The 22,669-nt window shown below is 36.7% G+C and overlaps 2 protein-coding genes across 2 annotated transcripts in view; both read left to right on the top strand.

The window, feature by feature from the left end:
• Positions 1–4,727: 4,727 nt before the first annotated feature.
• On the top strand, positions 4,728–14,098 carry Ndfip (Nedd4 family interacting protein). The gene is made up of 6 exons (XM_069506299.1): positions 4,728–4,954; positions 5,042–5,141; positions 6,789–6,925; positions 7,578–7,707; positions 9,798–9,983; positions 10,655–14,098. Exons 1-6 carry the CDS (start codon positions 4,952–4,954, stop codon positions 10,756–10,758), a joined length of 660 nt encoding a protein of 219 aa, XP_069362400.1. The 5' UTR covers positions 4,728–4,951; the 3' UTR covers positions 10,759–14,098.
• A 4,385-nt stretch (positions 14,099–18,483) lies between these two features.
• Positions 18,484–22,669, top strand: part of Mdr49 (Multi drug resistance 49) — a 33,016-nt gene continuing 28,830 nt past the window's right edge. The window contains exon 1 of the mRNA XM_034980651.2: positions 18,484–18,679. The gene's annotated coding sequence lies outside the window, so the exon portion shown is untranslated. The remainder of the gene's footprint in view (positions 18,680–22,669) is intronic.

The following is a 22,669-nucleotide window of genomic DNA, read 5'->3' as shown; positions in this document are numbered from 1 at the left end:
TCAAACAAGCGACAGCGGCTAATGACTTTTTGAAGCACGAGTGCCTTTCAGTTTATAAACTTCGAGCGTTCATCCCGGCGTCCTCTGTGGAAAGGGTAGGGGTGGTTAGGTTTATTCCAAAAGAATCTAGCAATCAGGAACTATTCAATAAACTCTCCTCGGAAAGTGAAGTAATAGGTGTAAAGAGATTTTTGAAAAAAGTGGGAGAGGAGCTAATTCCTCTCTCCACTATCAGTGTAATTTTCAGCGGTACTAGTCTACCGCAGTATATTTATTTGGACAACTGGAGATACAAAGTTTTCACTTATGTTCCTCCTTTGATGCAATGTTTTAAATGTATGAAATTTAACCATTATGGGAAAATTTGTAAAAATCAGCAAATATGCTCACGGTGCGCTGGTGAGCACCATTACAAGGACTGCACGACGGATACACTGAAGTGCAGCAATTGTGGGGGTGCGCATCTTGCAATATCAAAAACGTGTCCTGTAAAGGCAGCGAGAATGGAGAGGAACAAAAAAGAAACCTACTCAAAAGTAGTTCAAATAAGTAGTGCGAGTTTCCCTCCACTCCCAAAGCCTCAGAGCCCTCAGACATATGAAAAAAACCAAACTACATACTCACAGCCTAAGCAAACTAACCAGACAAAGACAGAAATTTCACACAATGATATTGTAAATAACTCTAAGCTTTTAGGAGCCATAGTAAACACTTTGGTTACAATAGGGAACTCTAATAATATTAAGACTACTAATCAAATCAAAGAAACATTTTTAGAACATTTAAGTAAAATATAATGGATTCTCACCTAACTATTGTGCAGCATAATATCCAAAGTATTAACAATAAGAAACCCTTGGTTAAAACATTTTTGGAACAACATAATATTGATATTTTGCTATTAAATGAGACCTGGCAAAAAAATACAAGTAATCCTATTAGATTTTCAGGATATAATTTTGTAGGAAAAAATGCAAATAATGAACATGGTGGAGTAGGCATTTTATTAAAAAATACATTAAAATATAAAATATTGCCAACACAATTTTATCAAGATGTCCAGTCCATAGCAATTTCTCTAGAAACTAATATAGGTTCCGTGTCGATTCTATGTGTTTATTGTCCACCTAAAAATAAAAATAACAATTATTGTAGAATTAATAAACTTAAAAATATTATTGCTAGCTTACCAAAACCTTGTATAGTCTCAGGAGATTTTAACGCGCATCATATTGCTTTTGGGTGCAATTGTACAAATTCAAGAGGCAAAACATTGTTTGAAATTTTTGATGAACATGACCTATGCCTGTTAAACACAGGTGTATCTACTACAGTACAAAGACCTAATGCAAATAGCTCTGCTATTGATGTGACAGGGGTGAGTCCCGTACTAGCACCTCTATGTGAATGGTCAGTAGGTGACGATCCTTTGGGTAGTTACCACTATCCAACATTTACAAAATTAAGCCTAGTTCCATCTAAATATTCTGTCAATGACAAAGTAGAGAAATTTCTATTTCATAAAGCAGATTGGACCAAATATTATGCAAAATCAGAGGAGTACTTTAAAGGTATATCTTTTGATGAAAAAGATCCTTCACAGTCGTATGATAAGTTCTGTGAAGTTTTAAATACTCTTAGAAAAGAATTCGTTCCTTATGTAAAAATTGAAGGTCCTAGACTTTTTAAAACTCCTGCTCCTTGGTGGGATGAAAACTGTGAAGTTGCTGTTAAAAATTCGAGAGAAGCTTTACAGTTATATAAAAGAAATGGGTTGATGGAAAATTACATTAATTATAAACAATTGGATGCACAAAAAAAATTAATAATTAAGGATGCTAAGAAAAATAGTTGGTACAAGTTATGTTCAACATTCAATAGATATACTCCTATTACTCGAGTATGGAATTATATGAAAATGTTTAAACGTATTAAAAACCCACCACAGCATAAAAATGATGTATGGATTCCCGATTTTATTTCAAAATTTAAACATGATAACAATAACACAACGTTAAATACCTCTGTTTTCGAATTTAATAATGATTCTGACAAGCATATGTTACTTTTAAAGCCTTTCACTTTTGCAGAATTTAATATAGCACTTAAATCAAGGAAAAACTCTACACCCGGCTTAGATAACATTCCATATATAATGATTAAAAAATTGCATAAATTAGGTCAATTAGCTTTACTTGATATATTTAATAGGCTATGGGATGATCAATGTGTTCCAGAGAGTTGGAAGATCCAATGTATAGTACCGATTTTAAAACCTGATAAATCTTCATCTGATTGTAATTCATACAGACCAATATCTCTAACATCATGCATAGGAAAATTATTTGAACAAATGCTGAAACTGAGATTAGATTATTTTACAGAAAAAAATAAATTATTACCTACATTCCAATACGGTTTCCGAAAAGGAAGAAGTGCTAATGAGAGTTTGACATCATTTGTATCGGATTTAAGAAGCTGTAAGTTATCAAAAGATGCTGCAGTATGTGTATTTTTGGATATAGAAGGTGCTTATGATAATGTTGATTTAAACCAGATTATTACTTCTCTTCATGAAATTGGCATTCCTGGAAAAATGTTAAAATGGCTATCAAATTTTTTAAATAACAGAAAGTTTTATGTTAAGTATAATAATATACTTCATGGACCTAACTCAACAAGTAAAGGCCTTATGCAAGGTGCATCATTATCTCCAATTTTATACAATTTATATACCTCTCAAATTGAGAAATATGTAACAACAAAGGATGTAAAAATTTTACAATTTGCAGATGACTTGTTATTATATAGTGTAAATAAAAATGTAGAAATAGCTGTAAATAATGTTAATTCAGCATTGACTCAGGTGCAAAATTATTACCAAAACACTTTAAAATTAAGTATTAATACCTCTAAAAGTTCATGCATGGTATTTGGTGGACCAGTAGATGTAAACATTAAATATAATAACTTAGATGTTCCAATTGTAAGAAATAAGAAGTTCTTAGGAGTAATTTTTGATACAAAACTAAAATTCGATGCTCACATTAACTACATTTGTAAAAATGCATTAAAAAGCATTAATCTTATTAGATGTTTAGCTGGTACATTTTGGGGTTCAGATCCCAAAGTTTTGACTTTGTTGTACAATGGTATGGTTAGAAGTCATTTTGATTATAGTTGTCTTGCGTATATGCAAACTAATCCATCGTTGTTGAAAAAATTGGATGTCATTCAAAATATAGGTTTGAGAATAATAAGTGGAGCAATGCGGTCTACATCTATTAATTCAATGGAAGTAGAAACATGTATCCCTCCTTTGCCGGTGAGACGTGTTTATTTGGCTGAAAAGTTTTGTTTGAAGCAACTATTCGCTAACTCTAACTTGGTAAACAAATTATTACTTCCACAGGATTTATTAAAAGTTACTGAAGCATCAATTGAAACTCTACAACCTACAGCGGAAGCACTTCTTTCCGGTAAAGGACCTACTATGTCAATGATTATGACTTATATGCATAGTATTGCTAGTAAGATAAATGTGAATGACGTTTGGCCGATGTATGATTGCCACTATGATGTAATAAACCTCGAAAATAGAATACACATCACTGATATTAAATCCAATTTAGACTTCCTATTGTTCATTGAAGAAAATTGTAAAAATCATTATAGGATATTCGGATGGTTCTAAAAATGAGAACTTTGTAAGTTCTGCTTTTTATGATTCACAGTTAAAAAAATGTAGATCATATAAATTAAACTCTGACTGCAGTGTGTTTACTGCTGAATGCGTGGCCCTGTTCAAGGCATTGGAATATATCAAAGAAGAATTAATGTTTAAAATTAATAACTATGTTTTAATAACAGACTCGAAAAGTGTTCTTTTAGCTATAAATAATTTTAATTTTAGTAATTATAAATTAGTTTATATTATTTTCCAAATTAAAAATGTACTACTTAATTTAAAACAAAGGGGAATTAATATAGAATTTGTTTGGGTACCCTCCCACAGAGGCATAACAGGAAATGAAGTCGTTGATTCTGCTACAAGAAAAAGTAATTTTTATGAAGATTGTTCAAGTAGCATCAAGGTGCCATTTACGGATTTATGCAATACAATTAAAATAAGACAAAAGAAATTGTGGAGTGAAGTGTGGGATGTGACTAATAAAAATAAAGGAAAATGGTATGCGGAAATTCAAAAGGAAATACCAATACAACCATGGTATTTCAAAACGAAGTGTGAATCTAGAAAATTTACATCATTAATGAATAGACTGAGATTTGGTCACTGTCTGGTGCCAACACACCTGAATAAAATAAAAATACTAAACAGTAAAAAATGCAACTATTGTGATTATGAGGAGGCTGATGTTAATCATATGATACTCAAATGTCCAGCTTTGGCATACAAAGACTTATATTAGCCAGTGATCTAAACACTATAAATATGGAACAAAAACAAAAAATTGATTTTCCCCGCCATGTAAAGGACTTGTTGTGTAAAACGTCATATTTTAAGTCTATTTTTAATTATATAAGTAATACTATAAATAAAGTGTAAAAACGTTAGACTAATTAGTTATAAGCAATTTTGTATTTTTAGAATAATATTTAGTTATAAGCAATTTTGAATTTTAGAATTTGTAAATTTTTGAAAGGCCTTAAAGGACTGTTATCCAGGGCCGTAAAATAAATTAAAAAAAAAAAAAAAAAGGTACTTTATCTACGGTTTGGGCAGGATTTTTGGATTTTTTGGATTACGCTTGCAATTTTGCAGTTTTCTAGTTTGATTGCTTGATAAAATATATTAGAACTTACGAAGGACCTTGAATAATGTGCGCTAAGGCGAATTCACTCAATAGTGTATAGAATTTAGTGTAATAATCGTGTTCAAAAGTAATCGCTGTGGTAAACAATATAGTGATACAGTATTGTAGCAAAAAAAATGGTATGTGACTGGCTGATTGTTTTTATTGTTTATTTATGTAATTGCTCGGTCGATCTAGATGTGTGAATGTGATTTCTATTTTTTTAGAGCCAGACTCGGGTTGAGAATTTGTGCCCTACGGCGCATCTAAGGGTGATTCTGCCTTCCTCAATGGATAGCAACTTGCCTTCGCCTTTTATTGACATAAGTAAGCATAAATTGTTTGCTATAATAATTTACCCGTAGCGTCATCATAGGTGAAAACAAATAGGTGATTCATAAACTCTGCTATTAAAATGTTTATGAGCTATGTTATGACACTATCTTCAATATTTGTAAAACAGTTACTTCTTATCTGATAATAATCTAAGGCAATAATATTATGTATTGCCAACTGTAAACAATGTCTACAATTTAACAATCATGCAAATTTTGTATGGGGAAGGCTCAGTTTCTTATGGTCTTTACAAACCATACTATTATTATTAATACTTATTATTAAATACTAGCTAATGCCAACAACTTTGTTCATGTGGATTTAGGTTTTTATAACCTGTGGAGTTCTTTAATTTTCCAGGAAAAAAAGTATGTATATATGTATATATATTATACATACCTATGTCACTCTCCAGGGCTTTAACTATATTAATATCCATGCAAAAATTATGTTGATCCGTAATTGCTCTGCTGTGACATGATTGAAAGACAAACCAACAAACACACACTTTCCAGTTTACAATATAGGTAGGTAGTGATGTGAAATGGTATTTCTCTGTCACAGCTTTATCTTAAAACAAAATGGCTCTGATACAGTGGCGTAACTAGGTAACCAAGGGCCCTGGGGCAAATCAAAAATGGGGCCCCACTGCTATCTAAACTGGTTAGGTTTTATCAAATAAAAATATTAAATACAAATACATTCACAGAAAGAATTTAGGGGAATTCCCTAGTAACTTTCGAATTATCATATTTATTTTGAAAATGGGAGAAATTTTCAAAACTTTAGTTGGATCGAGATTTTCTGGTTAGGATTCGAGGGCCCCCTGAGCTTTAGGGCCCCGGGGCACTGCCCCGCCTAGCCCCTAGGTAGCTACGCTACTTCTCTGATACAATTTACATCCTGGTGCCCTGGACAATAGGGTACTTTTCATACTGGAAAATATCTTAGTAAGAAAGAAAAATTTAAAAACAAATTCCACAGTCACATAATATAAGATCCAGATGATGCCCATAACTTCATCCAATTTAGGTTTTCAAGAATCCTGTGAAAACTTTGATTTTCTGAGAAAAAAGTAGCCTATATGTTTATCTTTAAAATGCCAGCTATCTCTGTACCAAATCTCATCAAAATCAGTTAAACAGCTGGGCAGTAAAAAGGTAACAGATATACAGACAGACACACACTTTCACATTTTTAATATTAGCATGGATTAGATAGTAATTTGTTATGCTGTGTGCCTGTGATTTATTCATGACTAGTTGATGCCAGCAACTTTGTCTGCGTGGAATTAGGTTTTTTTTAAAATCTCGTGGGAACTCTTTGATTTTAAAAAGTAGCCTATGTCACTCTCCAGGTCTTTATGTATACCCATGCAAAAAATCACGTCAATCCGTTGCACCGTTGCGATGGAGGACAATCAATTTAGAGCCTCAATAGCTCAACCGGTAAAGGAGTGGACTGAAAACCGAAAGGTCGACGGTTCAAACCCTTTAAATAGCTAAATCCACGCGTACGAAGTCGCTGGTATCAGCTAGTTCTTTAATAAAAAAATAAAAAAAGGATGAAGGACAAACCAACAAACAAACACACTTTCGCATTTATAATAAGGGTACTGATATAGAATCACTGTTTTAGACAACCTCCACGACATCCCACCACCCCAAGCAGACTTCTCGGCGCCGCCGCCATATGATGTGGCAGCCAACTCTAAGCTCCCTACATATGAGGAGGTGCAGCGGGAGAAGCAGATGGAAGGGGAGGGACAGCTGCAGGTTAGTTATTTCACTCAAAATAAAAATAAATAAAATAAAAATAGCCTTTATCCTCTGATAGACTGTTTTACTAATTTTCTATTCTTATTATTTAACTAGCTTATGCTCGCGACTTTGTCCGCGTGGACTACACAAATTTCAAACCTCTATTTCACCCTTTAATAATTCCAGCCTGACCCGTGCAGTAGTTTGAGCTCTGCGTTGATAGATCAGTCAGTCAGTCAGTCACCTTTTCATTTTATATATTTAGATTAAGATTATTCTATCTTACATCTTATTTTATTTTAAAAAATTGGTAACACTAGCACTAATTTATGGATCAGGTTGCCATTTCCTTAATATTAAAGTTACAATGGCACCGATTCCGTTGTCTTTCTCTAAACTAAATTTAAAGTATACTTTTCTTTTTAACAATGCGAAAAAGGGACAGAACATGAACTTTACATTTAAAGACTCTAAATTTTAGTGCACGCTACAAATTTAAACAGTAGGCTCGCGACTGTGCGCTAAAATCACGGGTTTTACCATCTAAAAATTAAATTTAAAACTGTCAAACTGCGTCTGTCCTTTTCATATTACATTAGTAAGAAGAGGATGCGAATACTCTAAAATTAGGTTGTGCTCAGAATCAGTACCATTATCTTTTGAATAGATGCCACCACCAAACCATCCAACGATCGCGGCATTTGTCACCGTGGAGCCAACGGAGGGTACGGCAGAGCAGCTTGACCCTGAGAACAGTTTGCTCGGCACAGACATCATGTTCCTTACATCATTTTTTGGTAAGCAAACCACCAACCACATCCTTTTTTTTTTTCATTATTGGTATACGCTTGACCACAATCACACCTGATGGGAAGTGATGATGTGGCCTAAGATTGGACGCGTTTACCAGAAAAATGCCTATTCACTCTTGTTTTAAAGATACCCGAGTTGTAATTGGTATCCCTCCCTTCAGATAATACATTTTTTTATTCTGATACAAGTTAGCCTCTGCAATCTCACCTGGTGGTAAGTGGTGATGCAATCTACGATGGATGTAGGCTAACCTGGACGGGGTATGGCAGTTTTTATTAAACTCTTTGGTTCTACACGGCATCGGACCGGAATGCTAAATCACTTAGCGGCACGGCTTTGCTGGTAGGGTGGTAATTAGCCACAGCCGAAGCCTCCCACCAGACCATACCAGAAATCTAGGAATTATAAAATTCCAAACACCTGCCGGTAATCAAACCCGGACCTCTCACTAACAGGACAACAGCGCTTACCACTGCGTCAGGGAGATTGTCGAAACTTTGCAATGAACCGATGGATAGAGCGCACTTTTTATTCTGGGAAATCAAAAAGTCAAAATAAGATTTTAAAATAAAATCTAAATTCGCTCATATAGGCAAACATACGCGCTGGTCAGCCATTATGATCTTCTTCATTTCCAGTTCGTTCGTTTCGCTTTTTGCGATTTAGTTAGGACCCCATTTCAAAGGTCCGTTAGGCTTTGCATCAAAAGGATTTATTTTATCACTAGCTGATGTCCGCGATTTCGTTCGCGTGCCGAACGTTTTTGGAAATTACGTGGGAAGTCTTTAATTTTCCGGGATAAAATGTAGCCTATGTCACTATCCAGGTCTTTAACTATACCCATGCAAAAAATCACGCCGATCCGTTGCTCCGTTGCGACGTGATTGAAGGACAAACCAACAAACCATTGAACCAACCAACCAACACACACACCCTTGTGCATTTATAATAGGGGTAGTGATAATAGGAGTAGTGATTCATGTCACTTAACTATGTCGCTTGCATAAGCTATAATATATTATGGCCGGATGAATCTCAATATCTTGGATATGTGCCAGAAACGTTAGGAAGTAATTCACACATGTAGACATACAAGAACTATTTTTGTCATTATGTCCTAGACGTCATGTAGATAAATTGTCTAGATGTCTTTGATGGAATAATTGTTATTCTAGAACAAATAGACGAGATTCGGCCAACTTGACCTCGTACTGCAACTGTGATGAATTATTATTGAAAATGTGTTAAAAATACGATGATTTGTAAAATTGTAAATTTGAATTGGTTTATTTAGCATTATCTGCTATAGTCATCATCATCATCATCATCATGATCAACCCATCACCGGCTCACTACAGAGCGCGGGTCTCCTCTCAGAGTGAGAAGGGTTTTGGCCATAGTCTACCACGCTGGCATGTGCGGATTGGTAGACTTCACACACCTTTGAGAACATTATGGAGAACTCTCAGGCATTCAGGTTTCCTCACGATGTTTTCCTTCACCGTTAAAGCAAGTGATATTTAATTAATTAAAACGCACATAATTCCGAAAAGTTAGAGGTCCGTGCCCGGGATCGAACCCCGACCTCCGATTAGAAGGCGAACGTCCTAACTACTAGGCTATCACTGCTTCTATCTTCTATAGTATCTCATTTCTTTTTGACCAGTTGCTTTCGAGCATACCCACTACAGTACGCGGCAGAAAGTAATGTACGTCGGCCTTTTGAATGATATTTCGGCTTTGTAGAGCGTTGTCTTTGTCACTCGTACCTATGCGACGTTTTGTCGGTCTCAACGACAGAGCTCTACAACTGTCGCTCTGTAGAGCTAATCTGCTATCTCCTTCTAAAGGTCGATGCATATTACTTTCGGCCGCGTACTGTACGCGCCCGCACACCTTCCTAAATTTGACTGGCAGGCTCTTGAGGCTAATGTCTGCCTTTTGTATCATATGCATATTTGTATAATATGCAGTATCAGAAGTGAGATTTAATACTGCAGCCTAATTGCGCGCTATCGACGTTAAAGATTCTTCCTGTTGTTACGGTTGAACTATTTGTTTGTTCTCCCACCAGTGGCATTCCTGTTCAACTGGATCGGGTTCCTGCTGTTGATGTGCTTCTGCCACACGGTCGCCAGTCGCTACGGCGCGCTGGCCGGCTTCGGCCTGTCGCTGGCCAAGTGGACGCTCATCGTTAAGCATTCCACCGAGCTCGCTTCGCATGAGAACTCGTGGCTGTGGTGGCTCATCATGGCGTTTGGTAAGGTCTTTTGTTGTACTTTATGAGGTTATATTTTAAGGTAACATAAATTTGACCAGAATCACGTCATCGGGTTGTTGGTGCCGAAACCGGGGAACAAATCGGTACATACCTTTCTATGGTTTTTTAAAGAAAGTTTAATTTAGGTACGTCGTCGTCGATTCTAACTAGTAGAGCTTTACTGCTTAGCCCAGAATCAATAAACTGATGGACTGTGAACCCCCCCCAATCAATAAAATATTATTGTGGGCGCCCTCCAGCACGATGAACCGCCAATATAAAGAAGTTGGCGGGAAGTGGCGGTGTGGTGCGGCTTAGTAGGAAAGCCTTTCTCCAACAGTGGACGTCCACACTCCGTAAGCTGACGATGCACGAAAAGAATTTTTGAGAAATGAAGTTACGGCTATACAAGTCCCCCAACTTGATAATGCGCGTGGCCGCCATCTTAGTGACGTCAGCACTAGACTGAAGTTTCGAGCTGATGGTATATTTTTATTTCGGCTGACGTCAAAATGACGTATCATTTCGATGTTAATGAGACATGGTTCCAGCGCAATAGCAATTTGCGGGACTTATACCAATAATATCATTTGAAATCAGTCTCAAGTGTTTTCGCAAAATTGTTTAATTTTAATTGAGTCTATTTATTACTACTGTGTTTTTTTTTTCAGGTATTCTAATCTGCGTGCGCGCAGTTATCCAGTACCTAAACATCAAGCGCGGCTGGCGTCTGCTCTCCGGCACTGCTCAGGAAAGACTACTGTTTTTCTACTGAAAACGCCATCCTCACTGTTATCCCTTACCAGTGTTAAACTTATCGAGAACGCCTCGATATTTTGATCGGGAATCGTAAGGAGCGGAAAGAAATAAGGATCGAGAAAGAATAGTTGGGTAGATTCACTTTAGATTTATGGTCACAATAAATGAAAACTTTGTTTTCTTTTAGATTGAATCTGTACTCTATATCACTTTCTAAGGACACGCTATGATCTTGGTTCGTTTTTTTTATATTGGTAACGTAAATGCTACTTGTATAACTGTTTAATAATATACTAGCTGTAGTTTTATTGGTATTCGTGTTTTCGATAAAATATATCGTTCCGTGTTATTCCGCACAGTACCTACGGATAATGGTACAGATCGTACCATAAAATATCGTAAGTAAACGTTGTAACTTCTATATATATTCTATATATAAAATATCGTAAGTAAACGTTGTAACTTCTATATATAAAAAATATCGTAAGTATACGTTTAGGCTCATCCACACTGAAAGAAATTGAGTTGTACGTCGTTTCAGGAAAATTATTGTATTAAACCATTAGTTTTGGTCAATCAATGTCTTTAGGTAGTAAAAAGCAAAAATATGTTGTATTCAGCGTCAAAACACGACGGTGTGGAGGCGGAGATATTTTCGCGCCATGCAAAAATAAAGTTTCTGCGCAGGTACATCGCTGTAATTTATAAAAGTGGTAGAACTGTATTTACAGTAACGGACGGCAGCTATGGTTGATTGCGGAACGTTGTGATCGCATTGCTCGCGATAAATTGCGTGCTCAATAATTACATTACCTAAACTTACATAACATTAACTAAAATAAATAAAAAATAATTACATAACATTAACTAAAAAACAGTTGACGTATACGTCAAATGTTTATGACGTTGTGGAGGTCGCCACAATTGCAAGCGTTTGGCGCTCCTCACTCGTACGAAAAAAAATAGATCCGCAATCATACATCAATTGGATACGAACCCAAGCCCTGAATGCTCACGCCGCTCTCACTAGATGGCAGCACGGGTAGCATCCTCGAAAGTGAAAGGAGAACACGCAAATCTGAATCGCACTACCGGAGTTTTCTGCAATATATAGAAGTTACAAGATTTCAAGAGAGCACAATACCACTCTGTGGGAGATCTTCTCTTTGGTACGGTCGAGCTTATACACCGCTCCCGTACAACGTCACAACTATGTATGTCATACAAGCTCTCTTACTAAACGAGGGTTTTGACGTTTAATAAAAAGTTGCTGATTTGACTAGTAGCACTAGTAGGCATCGTCCCTATTACATGAGTAATCCATCACTTTCGAGTTTAATTGTATTTGTAATTTTTTATAGACATTAAGTAAAACTTATTCACAAAGTCTTCGTTAGCATGTCCCCTAAGACTAGTTCAGACTACATTAGTATTTTAGTCGAATAGCGAGTAGTATTAGTAACTAAACTTGTCTGAACACCAAAAATTTAATCTACTCAACAAAATTTTTGGTTATCAGAGCCTGTAAGTATTTTTTTTTTAAATAAAGAATATTAGCCATATTAAACTATTGACTAATATTCTCCTTTCCTCTCCAACTAAGCATCAAGTTTGTGCTAGGAGTAGGTACGACAATAGTGCAACGGGTGGGGTCCCCTTCCAAGGGTGCAAGGGAACCGTCAACCTTTCAGTTTTCAGTCCACTCCTTTACCCGTTAAACTATTGAGGCTCTAAATTATGCATTGAAAAGTATGCATTGATAGTCTTAGGGGGAGATCTATAGAGCGCACTCTGACTTTTCTTAGACTTATGACAGAGTTAAAACGAGACAGAGCTATATCTCTCACATTAAGTCTGTCTCGTCTTAACTCAAACTTAAGTCTGAGCAAATTCAAAGTGCCCTCTATAGGTTTCAGCCTAAAGTTTAAATAAGCTCTCATAAAAGATTTATTTCTTTGTATATCGTTGGCTTAAAAAAAAATTAGCATAGTCCGAACTAGCCTTTTTACCATGTATAGTTTTAAGTAAGCCTAAATCGGTTTGACTATCGCCCTTAACACTTAAATATGCATTTTATAAATATTATTATGGTAGCAATTAATGTTAATATTCTATTGTAAATATTTCTTTATCTTGAATATCACAAGTTTCTTGCTGTTTAGTAATAAAAAGAAGTGTTGAGTAGAGATATCTTAAATTGCACAAATTTTTCCTAAAATGTATAGAACATGTTAATAATTAAAATGCAATTTAAGTTCTTAAACATTAGTCTACAGTACGCGACAGGTCGAGATAGCAATCGGGGAGGGAACGTCCCGCACACCCGCACAGGCCCCGCACTAACCCGGTGCGGGCGACTGTGGGTGACGTGCGACCCGACGGCGTCATACCCGATTGCCGTCTCAACCTATCGCGTACTATATACATTACAAATTCATTTGACAGTTCGTGTTACATGGTTATATAACATTGTTAAAATGTGTACCAGTGTTATATAACTTTCATCACATAGTGATGCGCATTTGTAGACTTGTTATATTGTTATATAATTTTACAGGTTTGTTGTTTACGTTATGTAACAACGCTGCGAATGTAATAATAATATTAGGTATACATGTAGAAGAAAATCAACGTTCACTATAGGTATATAAAGCAATGATATTTTCAAAATATACATTGACTATACTTTTTTTTTAATATTAGTGTTTTACACAAAGACAGACAAATAACAATTCACATAAATTGTAATAATATTATAATGAAATATTATTATTATTATTTGTTGTTTACTTTATATAATTTATTTTACATAATTATATCAATATTAAGATAACCTAAAAGGAATATTAATAAATAATAATCATTAATCGTAAGCAACCGAATTAGGGATGATTTATGCTAACACGTGGCGGGTGCGGGCCATGCCTCGTCCGAGGCACCAGGTTGGGAATTCGTATAACGTCACATCAGACCTTGCCGTGTACGAGTCATCCGAGCCTCGTCCGTATTACGCTTCTTCATACAAAATTTCAATCCGTGGATCGGACGTCACACGGCCCGGACCCGGCACGGTTCAACATAAATCATTAGCCTTATTCGAGTCAAAAATAAAATGCAGTATATCTTTGCCTTAAAGTTCTTTGAATAAAGGATGGAAGATTTATTATATTTTATAATTTCTCTGTAGCACTATCGACATTTTTGCTTGTATTTAAATACCTGCAAACTAAATAACTAATGTAACTAAATAATAAATGCAGTGCTATTTTTTATATGCTACGTTCTTTTACATAATTTTGGGTATGACCTAGATTTGCTACTGTAAAGATAGATCAGAATAAAGACATACAAAGCTGTCCTTTAGTTTGTATTTTAGCACCTTCATAACTTTTGTGAATAATTAATTAAATCTATGAACTTTGTCTCTAATTTTAGATGGTTTGCGTGTGGTCGTAAATTTTATAACATTTATAATAATAGGTCAGTTACTGACTCGAAACAAGATAGGTATTGATCCGATTCTGATATCTGGATAATATTATCAGATCTGGACTTTGGTGGAACCAGGACGTCTGCAAAACAAAAGAGCTCGCTTCGCTCGAGCTTTTTAAAATATAAACTGTTATAGTTAAAACATATGTTCTGTAAAATCTTAAATAACAAAAAAATAACACTTGTTATATTATGTTATGTTTTTGTGTCCAAAATGGGCATTTTGCAGTCTGCATAGACATTTTTTTGACAAAAAATTGTCAAAAAAAGATTTTTTTTTTCATTTTACTGTGTTGCAGTTCTATACCTACCTACCAGCTAGATACTGACTACGGTTAATAACTAACCTAAAGTGAAATCGGATTTGCGGCTCAAGTTAAGAAAATGTAGATTTTTACAGTACTTAGTGATTTGCATCACCACTGTTTTCATGAACGAGTATTATAGCCCGTGCCAAACAAATAGTCGTCCCTGAACTTAACCGCAAGACGCGTCGCTATAGCATTTTTTAGGCGTCAGTGGGGTGTAACGTATGTGAAGCGGAGCACGTCAGCCCGCGCGCCGCACCGCACCCCGCGCTCGCCATTTGGCTGGATTTGTATGTGTGAGAGCTACATCCGTACACAATACATGTGTGTGACTCGATTGTACCGGCGCGCGCGAACTCCCACCCGGTTAAGCTCCGGAACGACTACTTGTTTGGCACGGACTATTTCTGTATTGAAATAATATTCCTCATAACTTTTCAATTTAAAAATTCAAATTAGCGGCTTCGGTATACGGAAAAACTCAAGCTTCGAGTTTATGATTATACCTGAATTTGTGTAACCTGTAAATATTTTTTCTTAAATAAATATATTTTTATTATTATTATTATTATTAATTATAGACTATGAGACAGTAGAAAAATTATGTATGTAGTGAATACACAAAAGAAAATAATGCGTCTTAAGTTTATAAGTCACGCACTTCTTATATGACGTATAAATCTACAACGGCTATTCCAGTTTCTAGTCCGCGAGAATTAAGGCTGAGATCTATAGAGCGCACTTTGACTTTGCTCAGACTTAAGATTGAGTTAAAACAAGACAGATTTATGTGAGAGATATAGGTCTGTCTCGTTTTAACTCTGTCTTAAGTCTAAGCATAGTCAGAGTGCGCTCTATAGATCTCACCCTAAGTATTACTTTCAGCCGTAATGGCGTACCTACAGTCTACACACACTAGCAACTTTTGTCTGCACAAAGTTTCGGAGACAAAAGTTTCATTAGAAATCTTAAGAACACCTCTGAAACTATTAGGATACGAAATAAATGTGCGCTTTCATCGATTTAACACGCATAATAAAATTACTGTATGATGTTTAATGTTAGATCATACGTCCAAAAATCAAACTTTAGTGCAATAAACACCTAGTTGTTTAGGTATAAATGTTTGCGTAGACTATAAATTACGCTATAAAATGCTCACAAATTATAGTGTATTTAAATGTACTATTTAAAAATTTATATTTATATATTTTGGTCCTCAATGTGCGATCTAAGATGAATCTCTTCAAAGAGTACGTTTTACCGTCTTAAATAATTACTACTAACTACCTAATTTATTTCTACTATGTAACTACAATTTCGGTACATCTTTCTATAATATAAAAATGAATCACTAAATGTGTTGGTCATCGCAAATCTCGAGAACAGCTGAACCGATTACGATAATTCTTTTTCTGTAATATTCCTTGAAGTACGAGGATGGTTCTTACGGAGAGAAAAATTTAAAAAATTTGAATCGACTGCTCTAGCGCACTGTGGTGAATATTGTGGTGAATTATTAATATTCACCACAGCGTACTATGTATATGGGGTGTTCACAGAGTACAGTGTTGCTAAATTTGGAATTATAATAACATTGTAAATTGAATAATTAAAAAGAGCAACCGCCGAGTTTCTTGCTGGTTCTTCTCGGTGGGAACGGCGTTCCGAACCAGTGGTAAATTAAAACTACCTGACTATTCATAAACACTTGTAAAAAGTGTACATGAATAAAAAAACATTCTATTCTATTCTAATTTCATTTCATGAGATTCTGGTCTACCTATATAACTACTTAGGTACCTCATATTTTGTCATTAAGCACGCTGTATAGTAAGGTAGTAGTACTATGCAAAAATTACTCGTTTAAATTTAGGATAATGGCGCCGATTCTGATGTCTTTCTCTAAACTAAATTTAGAATATCTGCATCTTTTTCTTTTTAATATTGCTCAAACGGGACGGAACATGAATTTTACATTTTTAGAGCACACTCGCGACTGGCAGCTGAAGTCACGCGGTTTGACAGCTCTAAATAAAATTTAAACCTGTCAAACTGTCTGTTCTTTTCATATTACATTAGATTAGTAAGAAAAGGATGCAAATACACTAAAATTTAATTGTGCTCAGAATCAGTACCAATGTTACATTTAGAATTTTTACGTAGGTAAGGACCTACCTACTTATAATAATTTTGAATTTAACGTGAATGTGAATTTAATATAACTAGAAATATTATTTTTATAGAATAATTTTAGTAATTATCATTATTTTACCTACTTGCAATGGCTTTTTGCAAAAATCATCAATTCGATTTCGAGTCCAATAACTTAGACATAAAAAAGTTTTTTTTTGAAACTACACATTGAAAGTTGTATCAAACTCTATTGGAGGAGATTTAGGCTACTTGTCCACTGAGCGGTGACCTGTTCAGCAGACCAATGAGGTTATTGATAGTCTGACAGTGTCTTCGCTCCAATGGACACAGAGCTTAAAGTGTGTTGATTTTGATGAAAATATTGTATTTTCTCTTATAAGTTCTCGCACTAGGTATGTTATTTAACTGACAAAGCGTGGTATTCAACCTTATTCAACTGGCTTATTTGACATTAAAATATATTAATTTTTTGGGAAAATAATTTCTTGTTTTATTTACTAAAAAGTCAATAATTTTCCTTTATAGCCTGTGCAGACGGGGTGAGAAGGGTTTAGGCCATAGTATGCCACGCTGGCCCAATGCGGATTGGCAGACTTCACACACCTTTGAGAACATGGAGAACTCTCAGGCATGCAGGTTTCCTCGCGATGTTTTCCTTCACCGTTAAAGCAAGTGATATTTAATTGTTTTAAAAACGCACACAACTCCGACAGTGGTGCGTGCCCGGGATCGAACCCCCAACCTCCCGAAAAGCAGGCGCACGTCTTACCATCTAGGCTATCATCTAAGTACTATTGTGCTGTAGCCGGCAGAAAATATTGTAGGTAGGTACATCGAATATTAGAAAGAGGTTTCGGCTTTGTGAAGCGTTGTCTCTGTCACTCATACCTATATGACGTTTTGTCGGTCTCAACGACAGAAACAGCGCTCTACAAAACCCGTATCTCTTTCTAAAGGTTGATGTACAATATTTTCTGCCGGGTACTGTAATTGTCAGCGGAGTAAAAAATAGATCGCTAAAACTATAGGTAGGTACGCAATCAGGGTATGAGGCGGGGAGACGCCCCGCACACGGCGCACCCTTACGTCACCCGCTCTATCCCGCACCGGGTTGGAAGTGTGCGGGGCGTCCGCACCCCGATTTCCATCTCGACCTGTCGCGTACTATACATCGTTTAATGCACACGATGGACTAATAGTACGGCGGAACACTGCAGTAAAACATAAAGGCCTTTTGTAATGCGGATATGTGCGTTATAAGCATTTATTAAACATCACTTGCTTTAAAGGTGAAGCAACATCGTGAGGAAATCTGCATGCCTAAGCGTTCTCCATAATGTTCTCAACGATGTGTGAAGTCTTCCAATCCGCAGTTGACCAGCGTGGTGGACTATGGTCAGGCGATGGGTTGATGATGAAGCAAAAAATATAGATAGTGGCAAAAGTGAATATCTACTCATTATAGTCATGTGGTAAAATGGCTTCTTTAGGGAATAAAGGTTTATCTCGGGAGTTTCTTTCCGCTCTGCACCGTTGTTAGAACCAATGACCAAACGGAACGACAACCATATGACACTCCAAACTTGCTTATAAATTCACCAAGGTTTTGCTGAAGGTATTGATTTATACCTACCACTCTTTCATAACTATCCTACCTAAAAAATGGAAAAAGAGGAATCTTTACTCGAACAATTTCAATGCCTTCTTCACGAGAAGTTAAATATAGAGTAAGAGACAAGAGTTATGGTCTACTAGATAAGCCTGTGTTTTGCCAAAAACACCCCAGTATGCTGCCAGCTGGTAAGCAGAGCTGACGTACCGCGCCGGCGGTTTTCCCACTTTTCGCGCGTTTTTCCTCATTTTCGCGATCATCACGTAATCAAATACCCAGTGTCCTTATGAAGGAAGTAATTTTAGATCTACTTTGGGAGCTCTCTAACAGTCGGTGTTTTCAGGATAATAATTTTTACCGAATAATAGGTGAGTTTAAAAAAATATTAAGTTATTTTAGTACGTACCTACTTACGAATAATTTAAGTAAGTTACTTAGCAGTTAGCATGAATAAAAAAATACCCCGGAGGACCTTAAACTACAGGTAACAACAGTTAGTATTTAAACTTATAATAGGTACGCGACAGGTTGAAATGGCATTCGGGGAGGGCGCCTACACACCCACCCAGCCCCCGGTGCGGGTGACATGCGGGTGTGCGAGGCGTCCCCCCGCCTCATCCTCCCATTGCCATCTCAACCTGTTGCGGACCATAGATACCCTTAACAGCTAACCTACCTATCTAATTGACAATAACAATTTAAAAAAAATCACAACACAAAAAAGCTTAGGCATGTACCTACTTGATAAGTATTATCTAGTATCTAGGTAGGTAACTACACATAAGCACAGAATATATAATCGTCATCATCATCATCATGATCAACCCATCGCCGGCTCACTACAGAGCACGGGTCCCCTTTCAGAGTGAGAAGGGTTTTGGCCCTAGTCTACCACGCTGGCCAAGTGCGGATTGGCAGACTTTACACACCTTTGAGAACATTATGGAGAACTCTCAAGCATGCAGGTTTCCTCACGATGTTTTCCTTCACCGTTAAAGCAAGTGATATTTTAATTACTTAAAAACGCACATAACTCTGAAAAGTTAGAGGTGCGTGCCCGGGATCGAACCCCCGACCTCCGATTGGAAGGCGGACGTCCTAGCCACTAGGCTACCACAGCTTATTATTTATAGTAGGTGTCAACATCATCGTCAAAGGATAAACGTCCACTGCTGGACATAGGTCTCTAATAGGCACCTTGCGAATTGCGACTCGTTTGATGTCTGTCCATCTAAATGCGTAGGTAGCAGGGCCGTTATTTTTAAAAAGATAACAATTTTTGTTTACTTAGATCATGTTTACTTGATTAATATTTTTTAAATAAAAAAACATGTTTGAAACACGTGTTTGCTTAAAATATTGTCAACCCTGATTAAGTAGTGGTAAGTTTGTATATTTAGAATATTTAGTTGTAGGTGGCGAAGAAAACGGAAGCTAGAAAGGTATTCTATATTCCAGCAATGTGTATTTGATAGTGATAACGTCACTTGACTAAAGGCAATTTGTGTGTAAACTTTTGGTGCATTGGCGTTTTACAGACTCTACGTAGCCATAAGCTACGCTTGCCTCTACGAATTACGTAGCTCTTGTTTTTACGGTATTTCGGACCTCGCGCATCGCCGCTCTTTACTCTCATCAGAAACAAAGCTTTTAATTTCAAATTACACTCCTGGGTACATTAATTTAATAAGTAAAATATTGCTGTTCAGTACTTGGGTATTTATTACGTCATCATCATCATCATGATCAACCCATCACCGGCTCACTACAGAGCGCGGGTCTCCTCTCAGGGTGAGAAGGGTTTTGGCCATAGTCTACCACGCTGGCCATGTGCGGATTGGTAGACTTCACACACCTTTGAGAACATTATGGAGAACTCTCAGGCATGCAGGTTTGCTCACGATGTTTTTCTTCACCGTTAAAGCAAGTGATATTTAATTAATTAAAACGCACATAATTCCGAAAAGTTAGAGGTGTGTGCCCGGGATCGAACCCCTGATTAGAAGGCGGACATCCTAACCACTAGGCTATTTATTACGTAGAGTTAAATAAATCAAGTCACGTAAAATAACGTTCGGAAACGGGTTCACTAGTTTATAAAGTGGTTGAACTGTTGAGCCGTGAAAGCTAGTAGACAGACAGACAGACACACTTTCGCATTTATAATATTAGTATGGATATGGATAAATGACTCGTAGGTATATAGATACCTACGAGTATATTAGGTACCATTCAGAAACATATTGGAAATCGATTTGTAAGCTTTTGATTGATCATGTATAGGTCAAAGGACTGCAATTATTACATATCCATGATGTTCGCGGGGTTACGAGGCCATAAAACCTATAGTCCGCGACCAATTGAGATAGCCATCGGGGTATGAGGCGGGGCGACGCCTCGCACACCCGCAGGTCACCCGCGCTCGCTCGCACTGGGTTACTGCGGGGTCTATGTGGATGTGCGGGGCGTTCCCTCCCCGATTGCCGTCTCGACCTGTCGCGTACTATAGGCCTGAAGTTATAGCCACAGGGCGCCAACGCGGTATGGCGTAGACACATAGACGACGCGACGGTTGGCGCCATGGCTAGTGCTTACTTAAATTATGATCGAATTATTCCTCCATCATGGATGACGGAATACGCACTACACTAGCGGCACGCTATGATGGCCGGTTTGACACATTACAATAGTGATGTGGAATGTCAATTTATTCTCGAACAAAAAACAATTAAGTTTTGTTTTTGTACCTGATTAAATAGGTTTAATAAAACAAAAATGTATATGTTTATTTAATTTATTTGAACGAACTGAATATTTGAACGAAAATGAATATACATACTTTATATGCACACAAGAAACATATGAATACAAAAGATACCGAAAAAGGTGCCACAAAAGGCCATAATTAATCAGATTCGTCCATACTACTATTTTCACTGTCGTCACTGCTATCATCACATACATTAATAATTATATGTTCGTTTTCTATAATATTATCTATTTTCACATCTCTTTCATAATCTTCCCTTATTAATTTAACAGTTCTATTCACAACCTTTTCCCAGTCTCCTTTAGTCACATGTTCACAAGCTTCTTCTAATAATTTTAGCATTTTTTTTGTGGTAAATGGGGGTTCTGTATTGTGTCTTGCAGCATATCCCTTAATTTGAGCCCACACCAACTCAATCGCATTATACTCACAATGGTAAGGCGGTAACCGTATAACTCTGTGCCCATGTTCTAATGCTATTTCGTCAATGACGTATCGGATCTTGGTTGGTTTGTTTTCTTTTAAAAGACGTACTAATTCCGCTTTTAACATATTCATGTTTGCATCTACGCCATTTTTACGAAGCCATGCGACGATATCAGCTTTCTTTTGGGATTGGGCAGGTGGCTTGTCAATTTGCATCGAGTGGTATGGGGCGTTGTCCATAATTATTATAATAGATGGTTCAGGGAGGCTACACAACATTGAGGTAAACCATTCAGTAAACTTTTCTCCATTCATGTCTTCATGATAGTCTCCAGTGGTTTTTGACGCAAAAGCCATGAGAGAACCTTCGACAAACCCGTTGATGGTTCCGGCGTGACAAATTATAAGTCGCGATCCTTTTCCTACAGGAACTTTGGAAGTAGATGCTGCTGTGTCATCGTTCCAAGAACGGCCTACAGTATGGTTAGCATTAAGCCATGTTTCATCCAAGAACACAACATTTTGCCAATTTTTGATTTCTTTCACTTGCCGTAAAAAAGTATACCTTGCCATCGCTATATCAAATCTTTCCATCAATATTTTGCGTTTGTTACATTTTTGTATCGAAATCCAATGGTCTTCAAAATCTTCGTTAAAGAACTTTCCCCACCGAAGAATAATCCAGCTTCCTTCAGTGAATGCACCAACTTTTTTCTTGTTGGATACTCCTTCTGTAAATAGTAGCCGTAAACATGTCTTCGGATAGCATCGGCATCAAAGCTATCGATGCCTACGACTGGTTTTGCTCGTTTTCTCTTTTTTGGTGTGTGAAGTTTATTTTCTTCTGTGCCAGTCTCGCCATATTTTTTTTAGTTATCCGTCTAACAGTTCGTTGTCCAATATTAAGCGCATCAGCTACGCGTTCAACCACTGACGTTATAGGTAAAATTGGCCCTCCATTTTGAGCTTCACGATCGAAATAGTTACGAAGGCGTATTAGGAACTCACGTGTCTGACTATTTAGAACAGTTCTCTGCGTACGTTCGGTCATATCGACGAAATCCACAACAAAGGGCTTGAACAGAGTCCAAATTAACGAGCAAGGGTCAACAGTAATGCAGTATCAATATTTGAAATCCAAAGCCAGGTCAAAACTATATCA

The sequence above is a fragment of the Maniola hyperantus genome, chromosome 22 (genome assembly GCF_902806685.2).
Source record: "Maniola hyperantus chromosome 22, iAphHyp1.2, whole genome shotgun sequence".
Classification (NCBI taxonomy): domain Eukaryota; kingdom Metazoa; phylum Arthropoda; class Insecta; order Lepidoptera; family Nymphalidae; genus Maniola; species Maniola hyperantus.
Note: the sequence above shows the minus strand (reverse complement) of the source record. Positions and strands in the feature narration are given on the sequence as shown.